The sequence below is a fragment of the Loxodonta africana genome, chromosome 3, assembly GCF_030014295.1.
Source record: "Loxodonta africana isolate mLoxAfr1 chromosome 3, mLoxAfr1.hap2, whole genome shotgun sequence".
Lineage (NCBI taxonomy): Eukaryota > Metazoa > Chordata > Mammalia > Proboscidea > Elephantidae > Loxodonta > Loxodonta africana.
This window is the reverse complement of record NC_087344.1, coordinates 180,610,409-180,634,112: the sequence shown is the minus strand read 5'-3', so window position 1 is coordinate 180,634,112 and position 23,704 is coordinate 180,610,409. Positions and strand designations below refer to the sequence as shown.

Here is a 23,704-nt window from a genome sequence, read left to right as displayed (position 1 = left end):
GGCTTTCGTCCTTAGATTAGTGCAAATTCATCATTCATTCATCAAATATTTACTGAGATTCCTCTTAATCTCAAAAAAAAAAAAAAAAAGATGCCAAATGGAACATTGATAAATGAGTGCCAGGAGTGTTAGTATTTCAAATAAATATCCCAAAAGGTAGCATTACTCATAACCATCTATCTCAACACTAAGTACTTTGTTAGAATCTTGTTCTGTAAAGAGAACAGACCTAGGAATAATTAGTTGGAGCCATAAAATGTTTCCACTCATGGAGAGGTATTATGATTGCATTCTGTTGCCGTTGTCTTACCCTGTTAAGGTACCATGAAGTCAGTATTTCTGAACTACTTATGCACTGGGAAAGTGAACCACCAGTGGATTAACTTACTTGCTCTGGGCCTTATAATCAACAGCTGGCAGAATCAAGACAAATGTGGAAGTTTTTAAGCTGTTTATTCAGCCCACAAAGTGACAGTGACACGAAAACAAAACAGTGGTAGTTAATATCACTTCTTTTTCCCATAAAAGGAAACTCATTTGTATTTTCCCTGCCTTCCATCAGCAAAACTTTAGTTTCCTCTAAAACCTGCACATTTATCAGAGATCACAGTAGATCAAAGTAAAATAAATGTAGTCTCTGCTTTTTTTTTTTTTCTGCTTAGCTCTTGAATCTTAAAGCAGTCTGGGAAGAAGTGGATATATCCTTGAAATATCTGTTTCATTTTGGAACCAATTCAACTTAGTCTCCGGGTAAGTCTGGAATTCATTTATAGATTTAAAATGAACATGCGAAAAAATTTAAATGGCAGTAGCTGCCCAAATTATGTCTAGAACAGCACTGGACAGCACAACTAGCCCCTAATTTTTTCCCATTTGGTATAGGATTATCTGAAACAACTAGAGAAGTAATTTCATACACAATTCAGCTTAGACGATATCCAGTAATGGGGAGAAGGCCTTTTCTGTTGCCCAATTACCATATTTATGGTATGTACTGAGTGTAGGTTTATAGACCCTGTCCAGCAGAAAAATGATGACTGAAAATAAACATGATCTTTTCTAAAAACAGTTGCCTACAATTTTTATCTTAAAGGAAAGACATTTGTTTTTATGTACATTTCCTCATTAAGAAAATTCTGCCATACATGTCTGGGGGACAAATACATATATAGTAACCTGTGAGAGCTGGAACTTGACCAGACTACCTTGTTTTTCAGGTCTTGCAAGTTTTCCACCTTTGACAAGGTGCAGTCTTACTACTTTTCTATCGCTCCTTTTAGTGGAAAATATTTATGTTTTCCTTCTCTGACAGGTTTCCACCTTACACAGGTTCCGGCTTTCACAGGTTTTACTGTACAGGCACCAAGGCTTAAAGCAAAAAACTGGGTAGAAGACAACGTGAAGTCATTGGGAGTCCCACAATAGTTTTCCTCGTGAGTTTCCTCTGCTCACAACCTGGGAAAAACACCTTCCAATCAACCTTCTGGGTCCCAGCCCTTATTTCTCCAAACTCAACTCTCCTGTGGATGTCATTATTGAGTTTATCTATCTGTGTAGTATAATTTATTTTAAAATGGTAGGAAGCTCACACAATCTCTGGAAAGGCCAGAGAACCAGTCAGGTTTAAAGATTATATAGTCGGGGACATCACCCAAACCATAAAGACAGGGCTGCTGAAATGATGGTGCCACTGAACAGACACAATATTTGACATAAACATCACCATGTGGGTGACACTGGGGACTAGATGCTGGAAGCTCAGTTGCTGCTAGGAGACATCTCCCCCATAACCACTCGAGCAGTTAGGTGTATATAAGTTGTATATTTTTTTCCATGACTATACTAATATGTATTACTATCAATAAAGATAATTTGAATTGATGAATGAAGGAATGGCTGGGTGAGACTCTGACAATAGTAGATTATGGATGAACTGTGTTAAAAGGAATAAGACAGGTTTTCCCAGGAAATCATGGAGAGAGCTGGATTTCAAAAGCTTAATCCTAATCTCTTCGTAACTAAATTTTTTTCCATCTGAAAATTGGCATTTTTTAATTAAGAGTGAATTACCAAAGTGATAAGGGATTAAAGAGTAAACTTGTACTGCTTTTACTTCACTGAGTTTGTTCTATTGATCTCCCCCAATGGGGGCTCTTCTTGATTGTTTACTGTACCCACATTGTCCCCAGGATTGCAGGGAGGAAGTCAGAGGTAGCTCATCTAGTTAGACTGTAAATGAAACTGAGACGAAAGTTCACTTCCTCATTGTGGATGCCTCATGTGACAAGTTCCAATTTCTTCTTAAAGTCACTGTAACTCGTCTCCTTGCTGCTTTTGAAAGCCTTGGAGAGAGGCCATCAATTCAAGAACTCTTAACTATGGGCGCACCTTCTGGTCCTAGCAGGTATGTACTGCCTGTTCCTTTTCTCCCGTTTGCTCTTTAAACACCCCTCCTTTATGTTTTTTTAGCTTCCTCTGCCTGCCAGGTTTACAACCTTTTGTTTTAGGAAGTAAACTAAGAGATCATGTCACCCAATTTGCTGCTTCTGTTTCTGACTGAAAAGAATCTATTTTTGAAAAGTTAACGTCTGCTTAAACATCTAAGCCTTAGATTGAAGTACAGCTTTCTTTGGAATTTAATTTGAAGATTTAAATAGTTAAAATCCTGCTTTGAAATAAAAAGAAGCACGAAAGGCAGTAAAATCTAGTTTGAGGAGGCTAGTCACTGAACTTCTGTTGAAAATCCCTTTGAATTAAATACAGAAGTGGTGTTTTGAAAAGTAGTTAATTGCTTCTGTGGAAATAGATATTTCGATTGCCGAGAAAAAAAGTTTAAAAAGTAAAATGACCCAGGGGGCATGAGAGCAGTACATAGGCGTTGTCTTTTAACTACTTTTAAAGGTCACGGATGTTTAAATAAACCAGTTAAGAACAACTCCTCTACTGAAAACTTCAGAAGATAAACCTGATTTTTCAGAGGTTTGTCTTCTTCTTAAGAGTAATTTTTTGGAAAGGAAGAAAGAGGATTTTCATTAATTAGATTTGTTGGCAAATCCTGGAAAGCCCTGGCTTTCGCCTCCCCCGCACCCCTCCCCAATATAAATTTGATTTACCAGATACTGGGAAATTTCTGAAAATAACTTTTTAATGCTACTAAGTAATGGAAGTGGTAGTTTAGACATAAACATGAAGTTACACATGGCTATAGATCCCAGAAAATTTCTTATATACTTCTATCCCTTTGATGGATTTTTGTTATGAAAAAAAAAATACGGTCACTCTACATGCAGCTAGCAGCTACTGTTCCTATGTTATCTTTCCTTAAACAGAATGAAATGGTTGCTTTGGGTGGCCCTGGTGTGCTCCTCTGCAATGGCACGGCTGCATAAGGATCCCACCCTGGATAACCACTGGGACCTCTGGAAGAAAACTTACAGCAAACAATACAAGGAGAAGGTAGATGAGATGGCCACTCCAGCAATATGCTTCCATACCCCATGCTTTCTTCCTGTCCAAATTGAGTTCTTACAAGCAGTGTTTTAATCAATATTTTGGACTCTTTTTTTGCTAGATGCTATTCTTTTATTCTTGGTACTAGAGATATATCAGGAAGCAAAGTTCCTGTCTTTAGGGAACTCACATCCTACTGAAAGAAACAGGAAATAAGTAAATAAGGAAGTAGATGGTAATAAGTGCAGAAGAGAAAAATAGGATAAGGAATGGGGGACAAGAGTGGCCCCTGGTGATGGCAGTGAGAGGTCAGGAGTGATTATTCCATATATATGAGGGGATAGTCAGAGAAGCCTTTAAAAATAAAGTAACATTTGAGCAGAGAATTGACGGAAGCCAGTGAGCAAGCAAAGTGAGTAACTGGGGACAAAGGTCCCAGGCCAAAGGAAAATGAATGCAAAACCCCAAGGAAGGAGCACATATGGCATGTTTGAGAAACTCAAAGGTTTTATCACAGTTCCTGGCACATAGAAATGCTACCAGATGTTCCTTGACTTTCACTTCCCACCTTGTAATTTTGTTTACTTCAAAGCATACTCAAACTTTAACCTTGTTCGTCAAATAACTATTCTATAACCACATAATATCTGAGTTTGTAAGCAAGCATTATGTGATAATTTATTTTCTGTGTTATTTTGTATAAAAATGACACTCTTAGTAGGACATGAACTTGGGGTTGTTTTCTTAGTGGTGATCCATTTCACCATCACCCACTCCTGTTTAGGACTAGGCCCCCAATTTCAGGTTGACCAGTTAGATGTGCAGTTAGCATCACTAGTTACCTAATGAATTCTATCTCCCCCCCCCTTTTTTATAATCGTGTTTATACCAATAGAATTTTTTTTGTTGTTTTAATTGTACATTAGATGAAGGTTTACAGAACAAAAGCCAACCAGCTTCTCACGAAACAGTACATATCGATTTACAGCATTGCTTAATAACCCCTTGACATGTCCACACTCTCCCTTCTCAACCTTGGGTTCCCTATTACCAGCTTTACTGTCCCCTCCTGCCTTCTAGTCTTTGCCTCTGGGCCGGTGTGCCCCTTTAGTCTCCTTTTGTTCCACAGGCCTGTCTAATCTTTGGCTGAAGTGTGAACCTCAGGAGTGACTTCATTACTGAGCTAAAAAGGTGTCCAGGAGCCATACTCTCGGGGTTTCTCCAGTCTCTGTCAGGCCAGTAAGTCTGGTCTTTTTTGAGAGTTAGAATTTTGTTCTATGTTTTTCTCCAGCTCTGTCTGGGACCCTCTATTGTGATCCCTGTCAGAGCAGCCAGTGGTGGTAGCCAGGCACCATCTCATTATACTCGACTCAGTCTGGTGGATGCTGTGGTAGTTGTGGCCCATTAGTCCTTTGGACTAATCTTTCCCTTGTGTCTTTAGTTTTCTTTATTCTCCCTTGCTCCCGAAGGGGTGAGACCAGTGGAGTATCTTAGATGGCCACCCACAAGCTTTTAAGACCCCAGACGCTATTCACCAAAGTAGAATGTAGAACGTTCTCTTTATAAACTATTTTATGCCAATTCAGCTAGATATTCCTGAGACCACGGTCCCCACAGCCTTCAGCTCAGCAAATCAGTCCCTCAGGGAGTTTGATCTATCCCTCTTTTTAATGATGTCAGTCCCTCAGGAGGAACGAGCATGACTTCTGATTAGTATTCCTGATGCCTTTATAATTTATCTCAAAGTTCACTTACTTGTCTCTTTTATCCTTTCCTTTTCTTTGTTAGATTTGTTTTTCTATATTCTGTTTTTTCCCCTTCTAGTGATTTGGAAATGTGTCTATATATGCCCAACTCTGGGCTAACAGGGTAAAACTTTGCTTCAAGGGAGAGGGGGCTGACTCCAGACTCACTACCTGAAACCAGGGTCTGGGCTGGGGCTCTCCCACTCAGTGAGCGGTACTGCTGCTGACTGCTCACTACGGCTACAACTTAATGGGAACTGTGGCTTTGGGGAGTGAGGGTGGCATAAACCAAAAAAAAAAAAAGAATCCCGTTATCATTAAGTTGATTCCAACTCATAGTAGCCCTATAGGACAGAATAGAACTGCCCCATGGGATTTCCAAACCTGTAATCTTTTCAGAAGCAGATTGCCACATCTTTCTCCCATGGAGCAGCTAGTGGGTTTGAACCACTAACCTTTCCGTTAGCAGCTGACCGCTTAACCACTGTGCCACCAAGGCCCCTCGAGGGTGAAGTAAGAGGTGAGCAATTAATTCTAAGGGGCACCATGGACATTGTATTCTGGGTATATTGTATTCTATATAAATGAAGCCCCTGGAGGGCAACAAAAGCATCAGAATATGAATTCACTCCAGATAAAATTTAACTAATAGAGCAAAACAGGATTTTAAAATGTCCACACAAATGAGCGAGTAATTGTGAAATAAATTAGAAATCCATTTAGAAATCTTGGAAATGAAGTGAAAGATACAGTCCTTAACAAAGATTGGAGATACCCCAAGAGTATGGCCCCCAGACACCCTTCCAGCTCAGTAATGAAGTCACTCCTGAGGTTCACCCTTCAGCCAAAGATTGGACAGGCCCATAAAACAAAATGAGATTAAAGGGACACACCAGCCCAGGGGCAAGGACTAGAAGGCAGGAGGGAACAGGAAAGCTGGTAATAGGGAACCCAAGATCGAGAAGGAAGAGTGTTGACATGTTGTGGGGTTGTTAACCAATGTCATAAAACAATGTGTGTATTAACTGCTTAATGAGAAACTAGTTTGTTCTGTAAACCTTTATCTAAAGTACAATAATAAAAAATATGTATGTATATATAGTCATTGAAATAAGAACTTAATAAAAGGGATAAATTCCAGTCTGGACTGAGTTGGATAGAAATGAGCAAACTGGAAGACAGTACTGAAGTATTCACCTTGAATGCAGCACATGGAAATAAAAAGAAAAAAACTATGAAAATATAGGTAAGAGACTTGGAGTCTCCAAATACATCTAACAGGAGTTTCTGAAAAAGAGAATTAGATGGAATGGTGAAGAACCAATATTTGAAGAGATACTGGCTGAGAATTTTCCACTTATGAAAAAAATCCTGGGCCTCCAATCAAAAGTGTTCCCTAGTAAATGACAACACTAAGAAGTACACAAGACTAAGGGAAGTTTTTAGTAAATGCTATAATATATACAATTTTGCAACAACAGCAATAACAACCACAAAATACGTGTGCGGTTACATAGGTAGGTATGTATCCATGTGTGTACAGGAAAGCACATGTGCATATAAAGGTGTGCATGTATAGGTGCATCCGTAGGCACATGTATATACATGTTTCTGTGTGCTGTACATATATGTTCATATATATAATAAAGCACATAGTGGGCACAGTTACAGATACTTCCTAGACATAATCAAACACCTCACTGGATTGGTTTACTGGGTTGGAAGGCTTAGGACCACAGTCTTGTGGGACAACTCGGTCAATTGGCATATCATAGTTCATAAAATTTATGTTCTACAGCCTAGTTTGATGAGTAGCATCTGGGGTCTTAAAAGCTTGCGAGTGGCCATCGAAGATACAACTATTGGTCTCCACTTGTCTGGAACAAAAGAGAAAGAAAGAAACAAAAGACTCAGAAAATACTAGGCTACAAGACTAATAGCCCACACAAACCACAGCTTCATCAGTTCTGAGACCAAAGAACTAGATGGGCCCGGCCACCGCTATTGACCATTCTGACTAGGGACACAATAGATGGTCCTGGATAGAATGGGAGAAAGCTGTAGAACAAAACTCATTCTTAAAAATGGACCAATAAAGGCTAGAGGAACCCCCAACACTATCACCCTGAGATACCCTCTAAACTTGGAACTGAAACCACACCTGGAGGTCACCTTTCAGCTAAATAACAGATTGGCTTAAAAAATAAACAATATCACTCATGAGTACTGTACTCTTTTAAAAAATCATCTATATGAAACCAAACTGTCAACATGTACCCTAAAGTAAAGATGAAAAGGTAAGTGGGGACAGGGAAGTTAGATTAATGGAAACAGAACAAAGAGAACAGAAATAATGCAAATGTTGACATATTGTGAAAAATTTAAGCAATGTTGCTGAACTATGTGTAGAAACTGCTAAATGGGAAACTAATTCGCTGTGTAAACTTTTGTTTTAATTGTGATTAAGGTGAAAGTTTACAGAGCAAATTAGTTTCTCTTTCAAAAATTTATACAGAAATTGTTTCACAGCATTGGCTGCAGTCCCACAGTGTGTCAGCACTCTCCCCCTTCCCCTTCTACCCCAGGCTCACTGTGTCTATTCATCCAGTTTTCCTGTCCCCTTCTGCCTTCTCGTCTTTGTTCCTGGGCAAGTGTTGCCCATTTGATCTCATAAGCTTGATTCATCTAAGAAGCATGTTCCTCACATGTGTTATTATTTGTCTCATAGGCCTGCCTAATCTTTGGCTGAAAGGTGTACTTTGGGAGTGGCTTCAAGTCTGAGTAAGATGGGTGTCTGGGGGCCATAGTCTCAGGGGTTCCTCCAGTCTCTGTCAGACCTCTGAGTCTGGTCTTTTTTGTGAATTTGATCATTTGTTCTATATTTTTCCCCCGCTCTGTCGGAGACTCTCTACTGTAATCCCAGTCAGAGTGGTTGGTAGTGGTAGCCAGGCACCATCTAGTTGTTCTGGTCTTGGGTCATGTAGGCTGTGGTTCATGTGGTCCATTAGTCCTTTGGCCTAATTGGTCCCTTGTGTCTTTAATATTTTTCCCTCTCCTTTGCCCCGGACTGCTGTGTAAACTTTTACCAAAAGACAATAAAATATTTTTTTAAAAAGGCACTCCCCAATCAAAAGTGCTCTCTTCTATCAAAAGTACCCAGCAGGAAGTTCAAGAAGTCAAAGTCAGATGTGTTAGGTCCTCTGGTGTAAAATTCCAGATTTCTCTGGGTCTTCTGGAAGGAGCTGTACTCAACTATGCTGATAACACAATAGCCCAAAATCTGTATATCATCTCTGTCAAGGGGATAAAGGGATGTCTGAACAGTCTTTCCACTGCAGTGTAGGTGCCATGCTAATGGCCGAGGTCAAGAAAGGGAAACCAGAACTCAGAAAGAAGCCACATCCAGCAATGGTAATTCCACAACAAAAGTCATACCAGAGAAAAGACAATGTGTTCCATTGTTTTGAAGATAACGTGGGGTCACAGTAGACAATAAGGATGAGATGAAAGGTTCTGCCATCACAGGACAGGTTGCAAAGGAGTGTGCAGACCCGTGGACCAGGATTGCGTACAATGCTGGTAGCATTGCATGATTCTTCAGTGTATTTGTAAAAAAACACTGCATTAAAAATTATTTGCTCAGTGTCCACCAAAAGTAGATACACATGCATGCATGCACACACACATGTATACACACGCACTCCATAATTGCATGAACTACTGTTAAGTAAAAAATCATAGGCTCAAGTCCAGTTCTGCTACCAGAATGAAAATTCTAATAGAGTGGTGGGACTATAGACCCTTCACCCAGCTAGTTCTACACCTGACTGTATGCGACTTGGCTATGTCAGTGATATGCCTTAGTTTCCTCATCTATAAAATAGGGATGATTGTGATATCTACCTCACAGAGCGTTTGTAAGGATTTAAAAAATTAACATATGTAAAACACTTATAACAGAGCCTGGCATATACGAAGCAGTGTATATGTGTTGTGTTAGCCATTATTATTTAGGTGTGTCCTTGGATATTGCCGTAATTCATTGTCTAGGCCTCAGTTTCTTTATCTGTAAAATCAGAGAGGGGTCTAATGTGCAATAAAAAATGTGCAATAGAAAGCTAATATTCCAAGTTCTACACTTTTGTGAGCATTTGGATGATTCTCATCTCTAATGTAGTCTTCCCTGTGAAGACTTTGAAACAGTAGGCTTGAAGCCCAGGACAAAGAAGTTAAATCTCACCATGACCTCAGTAGAAATTATATAACTTTTCTCTTAGATACTATGAAGGAGAAAAATAAACCCACTGTCAGAAATATGGTTAAGAAGTATATAGCTGAGAGAACAGCTTGTAGCTGAGTCATCTAGATCTTAATAAAGCACAATGATCCCCAATTTTCAACACTGCCCTATCAATGGAGTATCATCTTGGACACGTAACAGACACTGACTGAGATTTTAAGTTTTGTTTGATGGCCTTGTAAGTCACAGTATAGCATCCTACTGAGCAATGCATTATGCATAGTAGGGCAGATCATAGTTATCAACTGTAATTGTTACTTTGGCTATATATTAACTTATACAAATTGTTCAAAAGCATTCCACAGAATAGGTTCTTTCTAGATTGCTACTTCATGTTCATTTTCACTTTTGTTGTCTAAAGATACAATTGCATTTATTTGTTTAATATAAGACCAACCTAAGAAGTGGCCTATATTTTTAAAGAAAATAAGATTTAGCTGGAAGTACCTCAAATTTGTGCCAGGACTTTAACTGTTAGATGCTAGCATACAGCAGTGGAAACTCATATCATAATTGAAGCAGTAGTTTTCATTTTCATGTGCCTCTGAGTCTAGAAAAGAAAAGAAGAATGTATTTTGATAATATTTTCTTGTTTAAAGGACCTCAATATAAATGTGAATATATATGTATGGACATACATGTATTATGTCATGATATACTACATGACTATTTACACAAGAATCTTGCCCAATAATGCTTTTAAAAAAAGATGTTCAAAAATTATGAGAACAGATTAGTTAGTGTGATTTAAAATCTTAGTCTAAGATTATGAATAATAGAAAAAAAGGTAATCAATATTATCATGTAATAATCACCTGTAGTCAATGGCATGCCACCTCTCTAAAAATCTCAGCTCTCCTTGGGAGGGGTAATACAATTAAAAGTCTCAGATATAAAAAAAAAAAAAAAAAAATTATTTGCTCAAAAAAAAAAAATTCAGCAGAATAAAGAAATTCACACCCAGACACATAATGAAGCTGCGATACATCAAAGAGAAAGAGAAAAATGCAAAAGCTACCAGAGTTAAAAACAGAGCAACAATTACACTAATAGACCTCTCATCTGCAACAATAGATACCAGAAGACACTGGAGATAAATCTTCAAGTAACTGAAGAAATGTAGCTTGAAATTTATATTAAGTTAAGCAATTTTTCTGCTTCCGAAAGATTACAGCTGGCCTTGAAAATACTATGGAGTAGTTCTATTCTGCACACATCAAGACCTATAAAGATTAAGAGACTTTACCCACTACAAAAGATATACCTCAGCAAAGAGCAGCTTCTAAAAAAAAAAGTTCCTATGTATTTTAGCATATTAAGTAGGAAGGAGATTTACATAGATCATAAAATAATATTAATCACCCTCAAGGCAATTAATAACTAGAATTAAGATTAACATGTGACTTTAGTAGCTAAACTGGATATAAATTTATTCGCATGGTCCCAGCAGATCCACATTTAATAGAATGTTTCATAATATGCTATTTTCATTATTTAACACTTATTTAAACTTATAACTATATTCTTTTTTCCTTATATTTAGAATGAGGAAGTAGCACGACGTCTCATCTGGGAAAAGAATCTGAAGTTTGTGATGCTTCATAATCTAGAGCATTCAATGGGTATGCATTCATATGATCTAAGCATGAACCACCTGGGAGACATGGTAGGTAAATTACAAACAACTCTACTTTCATGTCTGGTTAAACATGATTTCTGTCTTCCCCAAAACAGTTTGAATGTTTTCAACAACTACAACAAGGGAAAAACAAGGCTATATGTGTACAAAGTTAGAAAACAGTAGAACTTAAGGGCATGAGAATTTGCATAGAGCTTCCTTTCTTTGTCCTATTTTGACCACTCTCCCTAACAAATCTCTTCTTTAGAGGAATATTTTAAATTCACAGAATCCTCTGGCTTTTACTTTTTTTTTTTTTTTTGTCATTCACTATATATTTTTATTTTTTTAATAACTTTTATTAAGCTTCAAGTGAACGTTTACAAATCCAATCAGTCTGTCACATATAAGTTTACATACATCTCACTCCCTACTCCCACTTGCTCTCCCCCTCTTGAGTCAGCCCTTTCAGTCTCTCCTTTCTTGACAATTTTGCCGGCTTCCCTCCCTCTCTCTCCTGCCACCCCCTCTCCAGACAAGAGTTGCCAACACAATCTCAAGTGTCCACCTGATATCATTAGCTCACTCTTCATCAGCGTCTCTCTCCCACCCGCTGACCAGTCCCTTTCATGTCTGATGAGTTGTCTTCGGGATGGTTCCTGTCCTGTGCCAACAGAAGGTCTGGGGAGCATGGCCGCCGGGATTCCTCTAGTCTCAGTCAGACCATTAAGTTTGGTCTTTTTATGAGAATTTGGGGTCTGTATCCCACTGATCTCCTGCTCCCTCAGGGGTCCTCTGCTGTGCTCCCTGTCAGGGCAGTCATCGATTGTGGCCGGGCACCAACTAGTTCTTCTGGTCTCAGGATGATGTAGGTCTCTGGTTCATGTGGCCCTTTCTGTCTCTTGGGCTCTTAGTTGTCGTGTGGCCTTGGTGTTCTTCATTTTCCTTTGCTCCAGGTGGGTTGAGACCAATTGATGCATCTTAGATGGCCGCTTGTTAGCATTTAAGACCCCAGACGCCACATTTCAAAGTGGGATGCAGAATGATTTCATAATAGAATTATTTTGCCAATTGACTTAGAAGTCCCCGCAAACCATGTTCCCCAGACCCCCGCGCTTGCTCCGCTGACCTTTGAAGCATTCATTTTATCCCGGAAACTTCTTTGCTTTTGGTCCAGTCCAATTGTGGCTTTTACTTTTTATGAATTCTACAAAGCACTACCTAAAGACTATTTACTCACATTTTCTATAGTAAGTCATCATACTTACTTAAGTCTAAATTGACAATTTAATACGGTCCACCTGTTTTCTTGAAGGGGGGTGTGAGTATTCAATATCAAAAATATCTCCTATTAGTTATTATATTCTGTTCTATTCTACAAACCTTTACTAGTGTTGTCATAGTACTTCTTGGAAGGGAACACCCTAGCTAGATCAGCTTCTCACTTAAGTTCAGGACTCTCCTCTGCAGTTCTTTCTCACAAGGAAAACCAGTTTAGTCTATTTTTTAAACAGCCCTTTTATAAAATTCTGCCTTGTTACAACTGGACTAAACCAAAACCAAAGAAGTTTCCTGAATAAACTGAACACTTAGAAGGCCAGCATAGCAGGGGCAGGGGTTTGGGGATCATGGTTTCAGGGGACATCTAGGTCAACTGGGATAATAAAATCTATTAAGAAAACATTCTGCATCCCACTTTGGAGAGTGGTGACTGGGGTCTTAAACAGTAGCACATGGCCATCTAAGATGCATCAATTGGTCTCAACCTACCTGGAGCAAAGGAGAATGAAGAACACCAAAGATACAAGGTAATTATGAGCCCAAGAGACAGGGCCACATAAACCAGAGACTATGTCAGCCCGAGCCCAGAAGAACTAGATGGTGCTCGACTACAATGGATGACTGCCCTGACAGGGAACACAACAGAGAACCCCTGAGGGAGAAGGAGAGCAGTGGGATGCAGTTCTCAAATTCTTGTAAATAGACCAGACTTAATGGTCTGACTGAGACTAAAAGGACCCCCGAGGTCATGGTCCCCAGACCTTCTGTTAGCCCAAGACAGAACCATTCCCAAAGCGAACTCTTCAGACAGAGATTGGACTGGACTATGGTATAGAAAATGGATCAAGTAGACACATGAGACTATGTGGGCAGCTCCTGTCTGGATGGGAGATGAGAAGGCAGAGGGGGTCAGAAGCTGGCCAAACGGACACGAAAATAGAGACTGGAAAGGAGGAGTGTGCTGTCTCATTAGGGGGATAGCAGTTGGGAGTATATAGCAAGGTGTATATAAATTTTTGGTACTGGGTATATAAATTTTTGTATGAGAGACTGACGATTTGTAAGCTTTCACTTAAAACACAATAAAAATTAAAAAAGAAAAAATTCTGCCTTGTTTTGAACCAAAAATCTGCCTCCTTGTAACTTCTTAATTTTTACCATTTTTTTCTCCTTCCCATTGATAATTCACCCACCAGTAGTAAATAGTACCTACGGTGGTCACAACTACCACTGGTTTTTCTAAGTTTTCTAATGTATTCCCAGATACACTTATTAGAATATCGAAAAGGATATAAGTCAAAGCAGATATATATTTGCTTTGTAGACCAGTGAAGAAGTGATGTCTTTGATGAGTTCTCTGAGAGTTCCCAGCCAGTGGCAGAGAAATGTCACTTTCAAGTCAAATCCTAATCAGAAATTGCCTGATTCTCTAGACTGGAGAGAGAAGGGATGTGTTACTGACGTAAAATACCAGGTGAGTATTATCATCTCAGGTCTCTTTACCCCAGGTGGAACTCTCTTTCTTCCCTAAAAACCTAGTGTAGCTACATTATTTGGTAGTAAATCTCATAGTCCCTTATGGTATTTTCTAATTACTTTGTTATTCTTGTCTTCCCAACTAAATTGTAAACCCCTATATACAAATACTGTACTTTATTCCCCACAGTGCTTAGAACACCACTGGTTAGAGCCATGCTAGACAAAAACTGTGAAGTAAGCTAACAGGTCTTTAAGTCAAATTTTTATTGCCCATGCTATCCATTGACTGCACTGAGCCTTCCACCAAGTCAACGTCATGTGCATGCGTGCGTGTGTGCGTGCATGCGTGTGTGTATGTACACCAATCAGGAAGTTTCCCCCTTGATCTCACTTAATTTCAGGGTCGAAGGATGGGAAAGAACTATTGCTGAGAGTGGTCTGTAAGTTGTACCAGTCAGGTTAATTCATGGTTAAATCAAAACCAAATCCACTGTCATTAAGTCAATTCCTACTCACAGCGACCCTATAGGACAAAGTACGACTGCCCCATAGGATTTCCAAAGCTGTAAATCTTTACCAAAGCAGACTGCAACATCTTTCTCCCATGGAGCGGCTGGTGGGTTCGAAGCCTGACCTTTCGGTTAGCAGCTGAGTGCTTAATCACTGCGCCAACAGGGCTCCTTCAATTCATGGTTGGGCTTGCATTATTAGAAAGTAAGAAATACAGGCTTTACAAAATTGTTGTTCCTATGTTTTTATATTTTCATTTTTCTTCAATTTGCTTGAAAGAAAAATAAAAACAAACTATGAAACTCCTAAACTGGTCAAGAATAGAAACTCTGGTGGTGTAGTGGGTAAGAACTACGGCTGCTGACCACAAGGTTGGTAGTTCAAATCCACTAGTCACTCCTTGAAAACCGTATACAGCGTTCTACTCTGTCCTATAGGGCTGCGATGAGTCAGAATCGACTCAACAGCAACAGGTTTACCCTAGTTTCACTAAAATAAAAGTTTGTGAAGATCCAATAAACTATATATTTAGATGGTAACTACGAATAATTTAAGGTACTGTTTTTCCTAGATACTTGCACTTTAATGGGGGATTTTTGCTTTAATCAAAAGCAATTTCAAATTGCTTTCTTGGGTAGAGAGCAAGGTACGAGGGAGGGAAGAACAGGGAAAGCAATTCTGATGAGGCTGTGGACCCTCTGTACCTTTTTTAACCAAAGCAGCTTTGTGTTCTTCTGTTTGTTGATACCTCCCTGTAAAATATCCTTTGATCAAAATTTTTGAGAAGTGCTAACCTAGGATTAAAGTTTCTTATGTTTCAGCCTTCATTTGGCAGAAGGAAGGGTTTGTCAGGTCAAGGGAATCATCTTAGCCCCTCTCAAAATCACTTTATTGTAGACATCTATCTCCCTTACCTATGGAGGAAGCTAGCTGGGATTCCGTACGTGCTCAGTAATTACTGTTTCTTGATATATTTGAGTATGGCAGTTATGCTCTGAGCTCAGCCATGTGCAGACCTTTATCAAGGGTAGGCCTTGCTCAAAGACCAATCAAGTATTTAGTCTCCGTTTCCATTGTCTTGGAGAGGAGAAAATTGTAGTGGGGGAGCTCTTTCTGGGAACAACTGGCTGACCTTGGTGGGAGTTGCCCAGTTTGTGTTACAGAACCCGTCAGCACTGACTCCCTCTGATGACCTCTGTGACTTTGTCTCTGTTGTAGGGTTCTTGTGGTGCTTGCTGGGCTTTCAGTGCTGTGGGGGCCCTGGAAGCACAGCTGAAACTGAAAACAGGAAAGCTGGTGTCTCTCAGTGCACAGAACCTGGTGGATTGCTCTGGTGAAAAATACAGCAATAAAGGCTGCAACGGTGGTTTTATGACACGGGCTTTCCAGTACATCATTGATAACAACGGCATTGATTCGGAAGCTTCCTATCCCTACAAAGCCACTGTATGTCACAAGTAAATGTTTTGTGCTGCCTCATGACCTCATGCTGTCCGTTGACCGCACTGGACTTATCTCCAAGCCAGTTGCTTGAGAAGCCGTGTTGTGTGTCAGAGAATCCCAATTGAGAATTCTTAAATTCGCAAGTTCTCTGTCTTATGCAGTAGGTAACCTTCTTAGATCACTGCAGCACAATGTTTTCCAAGAAGCAAATAGCATTCATGCTTAAAAAACAAAATTTAAGTAAACCTTCTTTAATATTCTTCGTGTATAGGTGCCTAGTATTTAAACGTTTTTATTCTGCAGTCTCCATGACAGCTTGACCTTATTCTCAGATCACTGACCACGTCATTCTTCTACCTGCTAACAAGCTAAATAATGTTCTCCTTCTCCTCACAAATTCATTATGCATTTTGTTAAATATGTAATATATCCATGTACAGAAAATTTGGAAAATATCCAAAATTTTACTATCTTAACCATTATTACTTTGGTTTATATCTTTCAAGTTCTTTTCCCCTTAAACATTTAAAAAAATATAGCTGTATATATGACATATATGAATTTGCAACTTTTCTTTTTTTACTTGAAATATACTATAAGTGCTTTCCATATCATATGGTCTTTAAAAACCATCATTTTAACTTCAGATCATCGTCAGCAAAGATTACCATCATCAAAAAGATTTTAAAACTCTTCTTTAGCATTTATGATCTCCACGTAGTATTATCTTACAATCCACCTGGGAGCCACAAGGGATGTTGTCCTGGCAACTTCTGCATGTATGAAGATGCTCACAATTGAAAACAATAGAATAGTTCTATATTTCCTCTGTTATTGATAAAACATGGAACTGTTAAGGTTTGGAAGATTCGATTTTTCTTTGTTCGAAAGAGAGAAGGTGACATCTCTTGCCTGGACTATTGCTGTAGCCTTCTGATTGGTCTCCTTTATTCTCAAATCCATCTTTCATACCGCTGCCAAAATGGTTTGTTTAAAATATGAGCGTGAGCTTAAAATTGAAGCCAGAAGAAAAGGCTAAGGGAGACTTGAAAAATTCGATAGGAAACTTAGGGGGCAGTGAGTTTATGTTAATGGGGGAGGAACAACTCAGAAAAGGTGGGTGAGAATGGTTGCACAGCTCAAAGAATGTAATCAATGTCATCGAATTCTACGTGTAGAAACTGTTCAATTGGTGCATGTTTTACTGCACCAAAATAAATAAAATTAAAAAAAAAAAAAGGAAAGGCTAAAAGTGAGGAAAGAAAACAGATCTTAAATCCAAAATACCTAGGCTATTGGTGATTTATAAAGGAAGTTGAAGTATACTTCTTTATCTATTGTACTTTTTGCAGGATGGAAAGTGCCAGTATGACCCAAAAAACCGAGCTGCCACATGTTCAAAATACACTGAGCTTCCCTATGGGAGTGAAGATGCCCTGAAAGAAGCTGTGGCCAACAAAGGACCCGTGTCTGTTGGTATAGATGCGAGTCGCCCTTCTTTCTTCCTCTACAAAAGTGGTAAAAATTCAGATATATTATCCTCTTGTTATATGCTGCCCTTGCACTATAAAAAGATCTTATCCTTCCCTATCACTCCACCTCTGAATGATTAGATAGATTAAACAGAATCCTCCATTTCATATAAGGCAGGCTTTTTCATTCCCAGTTCTAACTGGTAAAGTAACACTTATCAAAGTTTGCTGATACTGCATGCCATGTGCTAAGCTAAATTCTTAACATGCATTATCTCATTTAATCCTTACACTAACCCTAATTTGTTGTTGTTGTTGTTAGGTGCTGTAGAGATGGTTCCGACTCATAGCGACCCTATGTACAACAGAACAAAACACTGCCCAGTCCTGTGCCATCCTCATGGTTGTTTCTATGCTTGAGCCCATTGTTGCAGCTACTATATCAAACCATCTTGTTGAGGGTCTTCCTTTTTTTCACTGACCCTCTACTTTACCAAGCATGATGTCCTTCTGCAGGGACTGGTCCTCCTGCTAACATGTCCAAAGTATGTGAGACAAAGTCTCACCATCTTTGTTTCTAAGGAGCATTTTGGCTGTATTTCTTCCAAGATAGACTTGTTCGTTCTTCTGGCAGTCCATGGTATAGTAAATATTCTCCGCCAACACCATAATTCAAAGGCATCAATTCTTATTCAGTCTTCCTTATTCATTGTCCAGCTTTCGCATGCATGTGAGGCGACTGAAAATACCATGGCTTAGGTCAGGTGCACCTTAGTCTTCAAAGTGACATCTTTGTTTTTTAACACCTTAAAGAGGTCTTTTGCAACAGATTCGCCCAATGCAATACATCCTAATTTACAGATATAAAAACTAAGTTTTAGAGAGGTTAACTTGCTTATGGTCATATGGTTTGGAACAGTGGAGCTGGGATTAGAAACCATGCCACTTGATTCCCCAGCCCATGCTTGTAATGACTATAGAGACTGTGTAGGGTAGGTGTGGCCCAGCAGTGCACAAGGAGGGCACCTAACACTTTTTTTAAGATGAGGCTTGAAAAAATTATACGTGATTATATAAACTTAACAATACATTTCCTGAGACCCACTAAGGGTAGAGCATTGTATTGGACAAAATAGAAGGCTAGAATCTTTTTAAAAAAACTTTGCCTTAGACATTATAAAACATAACTACCATGACTAATGAGAATCGGTTATATTACATCAGCAGATGAAATAGCATGAAAGGAAAGCGTTGTTTCCATGAAAACTAACCCGAATGCTTTAGACACTCAGTAAAGATAGACTGAGTAAGAAAACTGTAAAAGGTGGGGGGAGGGTTAAAAATCTAGAAGGATTCAGAAGGCTTCATCAGTGTCTTTAAATTCTTAATGTTTAGTTAAAGAATAAACTAAATCAGGAAACGTTAGAGCATACAATTATGGCTTATACAAGAACAATGGACCTATGCAAACAAAAGAAAAGCCATTGACATTACATCTGCAGATCAGTGAACGAATGTGCATTTATATGCTTTCAGTTAAAATAAAATATTTACGTTTGAGGTATGGTATAGTATTTTTATAATCCTCTTCTTCAACCAAAGTTTCAGTCATTCAACCAATGAATCACATGGGATAAAAAGGACACTATTAAATGATGTGGAGTCTTTGGACAGTACAGTTAATGCAGTGGGCTGCTAACCAAAAGGTTGGAGGGTTGAGTCCACCCAGAGGCACCTCAGAAGAAAGGCCTGGCAATCTAGTTCAAAAAAATCAGCTATTGAAAACCCTAGGGAGCACAGTTCTACTCTGACACACATGGAATCACCATGAGTCAGAATCAACTCTGAAGCAACCGGTCTTATTAAACTATGTATTTCTGGTGACACACACACACAACTTCACCTCAAAGAGCATTTAATCTGCTAAAGGATGAAAATATATGAAACAAACAATTTAGTAATATATACAAAGAAATATGATAAGTGATTGTACAGAATTTTTTTAAATAATTAGGAAAAGATGGCAGGTTATCAAAGAAAGTATTTGAGGGAACTATGACTGGATTGATATCAAACCTGGCAAGAAAACTGACAAATATAGCATTGATGGCAAAGAATTATGAACTCTAAATAGTTTAAGCATGAGAATATATATTCCTAACACTTTAATTAACCTTGTCGTATATCCAAAACAGTCTAATAAAAAGTAGTAGTATTTTCAAATGTCCCGCATTGTTGCATACCATTTGCTCTTTTTCTCCACCCATATCTTACTCTCAGGTGTCTACTATGACCCATCCTGTACTGATAATGTGAATCATGGTGTATTGGTGGTTGGCTATGGTAACCTTAATGGAAAAGACTACTGGCTTGTGAAAAACAGGTAAATATATCACACTTTTATGTGTATTTTATTAAAATCAGGGATTTGAGGGAGCCTGAATAAATGCTTTCTTGTGATTACGTTGATCATGATATTGACAATGATAAACATTTGTAGCTTCTTACAAAGTGACATTCTCAATTACTCAGTACCCCATTTCTTCACTTCCTATTCTGCCTTCAGCACTTCGTTTTATGTATCTTGTATCATACTTCTCTGAACATTCTTAGGAAATTCTATGTTTAACTTTTGGAGGAATCACCAAACTGTTTTCCATAGCAGCTTCACCATTTCACATTCCCACCGGCAATGGACGCAGAACTTTCATTTTTAAATCTGAAACTCGAACCAAAAACCCATTGCCATCGAGTCACTTCCAACTCACAGCAACCCCATAGGACAAAGTAGAACCGTCCCACTGGGTTTCCAAGGAGCACCTGGTAGATTTGAACTGGTGACCATTTTGGTTAGCAGCCTGAGCTCTTAAACACTGCACCACCAGAGCTCCAAAACTGGGACAGTTCCAGGTCAATTGAGATGGCTGGTCATCCTGGAAGAAGGGTATATATTTTTAGAAAGTGGATGGACTCTACTTGACTCCAATCATACCTGGTTAATAATAAACATAACTACCTCCATGTATTGTGCATTTACCATGTACCAGATACTATACAAGTATTTTAAATAATTTTCTCATTTAATTTTAAAATAACCTTATGAGAAAGGCATGTTATCCCTGTAATACAGACTAAGAAGCTCTTGATACCAAGAGAGTTAAGAAACTTGTCCAAAGTTGAACCATTTGAGTGGAAGAGCCATAGAGTTAATAAAAATGAACAACTTGGCAAGGATGGGAATGAAAATCTGGAGCAGACTTGGCACAGTTCCGAAGGCCACAATTTGTCCTCAGATGCTTTATGTAGCTTGAGATTTGTATTCAGTAGTACTCTCTAAAGAAGAGCTAGCAGGACTCAGTCAAAAAGAGGCCTAGGATTATCTACAAAGTTTGGGGTAGTTGAACTTGGTCAATAAACTGGAAAAAGTTTATAAACTTGAACAAATGAGAAAAATAAGTTGTCTAAATGTTGAATGGGATCTTGGACTCCTGATCTCACTGGCCGAATTCATACTACTGATAACTAGAACCTCAAACCAATTTTCATTACCAGAACAAAGATCCAAAGTCAGTTCATCTAAAATGGCTTATGTATTTTTTTTTTCCAAAGGCAGTAAAATAGCTATAGTAAGATATGAATTATGTAAGATTTTGGATGTTCTGGTCTGAATTTCATTCCCCATGCTACCTTACTCCCAGGGATAATGTCAAGAAAGGAATCGTATAATAGAGTGGTCTTTGGAGTAAAAACAATCCGAGATTTGAATCCTGGCCTCACAATTTACCATCTGTTTGACTTTGAGCAAGTCAGTTTACCACTCTGCCCTTCTGTTTTCTCTTCAGTAAAAAGAAAATGATACCTAACTCACCAGGTGATGATTAAATGAAATAATAGACTTTAAGCTGCCTAACAGAGACTACATGCTCAATAAATCGTGGCCATTAATATTACAAATAGCTTGGCCAGAGTTTACTGTTCTTACTTTTGCTCATCAAACTGGATACAAAAAGAGCACTGCACCCACTGGTACGAGGTGAAAATGGAATTTGAGTTTTATGCTAAAGTTATGGGCAGCTACAAAAGAATTTTAAGCGGGGGAATGGCAATTAAATGAAAGGAAGCAAAAAAGGAATTCCATGAAAAAGTTTAAGAAGGAGTGGCTGGAGAGGGAGGAGAAAATCAGGATGATAGTGTCTTAAAAACAAGAGTGAAATGAGAGGAAGAGTAGACAACTTGTTAAATGCTACAGAGAGATAAAATTAAGACTTGAATAGTGTTGCATGAGTGGCTGATAACTAAAACAAAAAAAAACAAACCCAGTGCCGTAGAGTCGATTTCGACTCATAGCGACCCTACAGGACAGAGTAGAACTGCCCCATAGAGTGTCCAAGGAGCACCTGGCGGATTCAAACTGCCGGCTCTTTGGTTAGCAGCCATAGCGCTTAACCCTTAAAGCACATACCTTTTAAAATACACCACTTGTCCTCTTGCAGTAAACCAGCACTTCTTAGTTTCTCCACTGCAAACAAAAACACAACCTTCTTTCGAGTCCTTGAGCAAAAATTTTCAGTGGCTTCCCTTTGCCTGTGGAATTGAAGTGCAAACTCCTCAGCTTGCTCTTCTAAGCTCTTCACACATGGTCCTACGTCTTACTTTCTATCCTCTTTTCCCACTGCTTCCCTAGAGACATCCAGTTTTCCTTTCAACTAAATTTCTTGCTCTTCTCTAAACACACTAGACATTTTCACAATTCTCCTGCTCCATGTAACTTCTTTTCCTTAACTATTCATACGACTTCATATCCTAGTTACAGCATTTAATGAATTCTGACTCATAATTATTTGTAGACTTTCAATTACTTAGAATCATAAAGAAGTTGAGAAATCATTTCTTCTATAAGGATTTTGCCAGTTTTTTTTAACCAGTCTGTGGCAAAGTGGGAAGAAATAAAATATTGTGGTGAGTTTTCATAAATTTAAATTTATTCAACTCAAAGGACTGTCCTTAGACATTATGTCCTCCAAATATTTTTATGTTAAAATATCCTTTCTTTTACAAAATATAAGTTTTGTATTTAAAAACAAATCCATACTTGCTAAATAAAAAAAAAAAAAATTGGTGACTTTAGGTCAATCTGCAAAATTCGTTTTAAGTTCTTTAAAGTCCATGAAATCAAAAAGCAAGAAAACCACTGATTTGCTCTAACCCTCATCTGACCCATGATTCCCTCTGTAAATAATAACTCTGACAAATGACACAGCTAGCCTGTGCTTGAATAGTTCTAGTGGCAGGGAACTCAATAGCTTACAAGGTAGCATATTCTATTTTTTGATAACTTTAATTATGAGAAAGTCTTAGTTCCACTTCTAGATTTAAAAACTTTTTGAGAGCTTCACTTTTTATTGCTTATCTTAGAATTACTTGCCCTATGCCTTTTCCATAATAGTTGCTCAAAAATATTTAATTGACGTTCTTTAGAGGAATTTAAATTTGAAGGAAAGTCATCACTCATGATCTTATTATGCAAAACCATTTGGAGATGGGGCCTTGGAGAGGATAATAATATTATTTTCCCTGCAGAAAGCACATTTACAAAGCAGGAGAATTGAAAGACTCGGATGGACCTCATATGGTTTCCTTAGGTATTAAAAGCCTGTTCATCAATATTACACTACAGCATTCCAAACTACCCTTTGAAAATTGCCTAGAAGCCATGGAGAAATTATTATTTCATCCTAATTTTGTTTTACTGCTTTTCATATATACTTTTATATACTTGGGAGAGAAAACCACCTAAGGGATAAAATGTGGATAATAAGGTTTTATTTTATTCATTTGTAATTTTGTGTTATTTCTTTTTCTAAAGCTGGGGCCTCAACTTTGGTGAACAAGGATATATTCGAATGGCAAGAAATAGTGGAAATCACTGTGGGATTGCTAGTTTTCCCTCTTACCCAGAAATCTAGAGGATCTCTTCATTCTATAAAAAGTCAAGAAAGATGAGCTACTTCTAATCTGTTGTAACCAGTAGAAATAAGTGTGTCATGATCAATGTATTTTTTTTTTAATTAGAAAACATAGTTTGACTTCTTTTCTAACTTTGCAGACCCTGAAAAAAAGCTTGCTAACTAAATTAATAATGTATGATAGTTATAACTGCATGGAAATTTGTCAACCTAAAACAATCTGTTGTGTTTGTCCTTGTCTTATTTTCCATTCCATTTTTTGTTTTGTTTTTTAAGCTCTCTGATACCCTTTTTTAACCTGGTGGTGTATATATACTTAATAAATGTTTGTCTTTTCAAATTTCTATCATTGCCACATACCACTCTTTCCTTATTCTTAGGTAACTATTATAACCTGTAATGTACTGAGATTGTACTTTGATGGAAGAAACTATGAAGTC

General features: G+C 38.2%; 1 protein-coding gene and 1 pseudogene across 3 annotated transcripts; both read left to right on the top strand.

Moving 5' to 3' along the window:
* The first annotated feature begins 731 nt into the window (after positions 1 to 731).
* On the top strand, positions 732 to 23,608 carry CTSS (cathepsin S). Of its 3 annotated transcripts, XM_023547360.2 has the most exons (9): positions 732 to 750; positions 2,308 to 2,404; positions 3,330 to 3,456; positions 11,039 to 11,161; positions 13,719 to 13,868; positions 15,602 to 15,829; positions 17,179 to 17,344; positions 19,579 to 19,681; positions 22,879 to 23,110. In XM_023547360.2, the coding sequence occupies exons 2-9, from the start codon at positions 2,379 to 2,381 to the stop codon at positions 23,093 to 23,095; spliced, it is 1,140 nt and encodes a 379-aa protein (XP_023403128.1). In that variant the 5' UTR covers positions 732 to 750; positions 2,308 to 2,378; the 3' UTR covers positions 23,096 to 23,110. The 3 variants fall into 3 exon arrangements, with proteins under 3 accessions (XP_023403128.1, XP_003409535.2, XP_023403129.1); XM_003409487.3 differs by lacking the exons at positions 732 to 750; positions 22,879 to 23,110 and adding an exon at positions 23,165 to 23,608 and having other exon boundaries at positions 2,289 to 2,404; XM_023547361.2 differs by lacking the exons at positions 732 to 750; positions 3,330 to 3,456 and having other exon boundaries at positions 2,313 to 2,404.
* LOC104845853 (large ribosomal subunit protein uL14-like) lies at positions 7,467 to 10,296 on the top strand (annotated as a pseudogene).
* Positions 23,609 to 23,704: the final 96 nt, after the last annotated feature.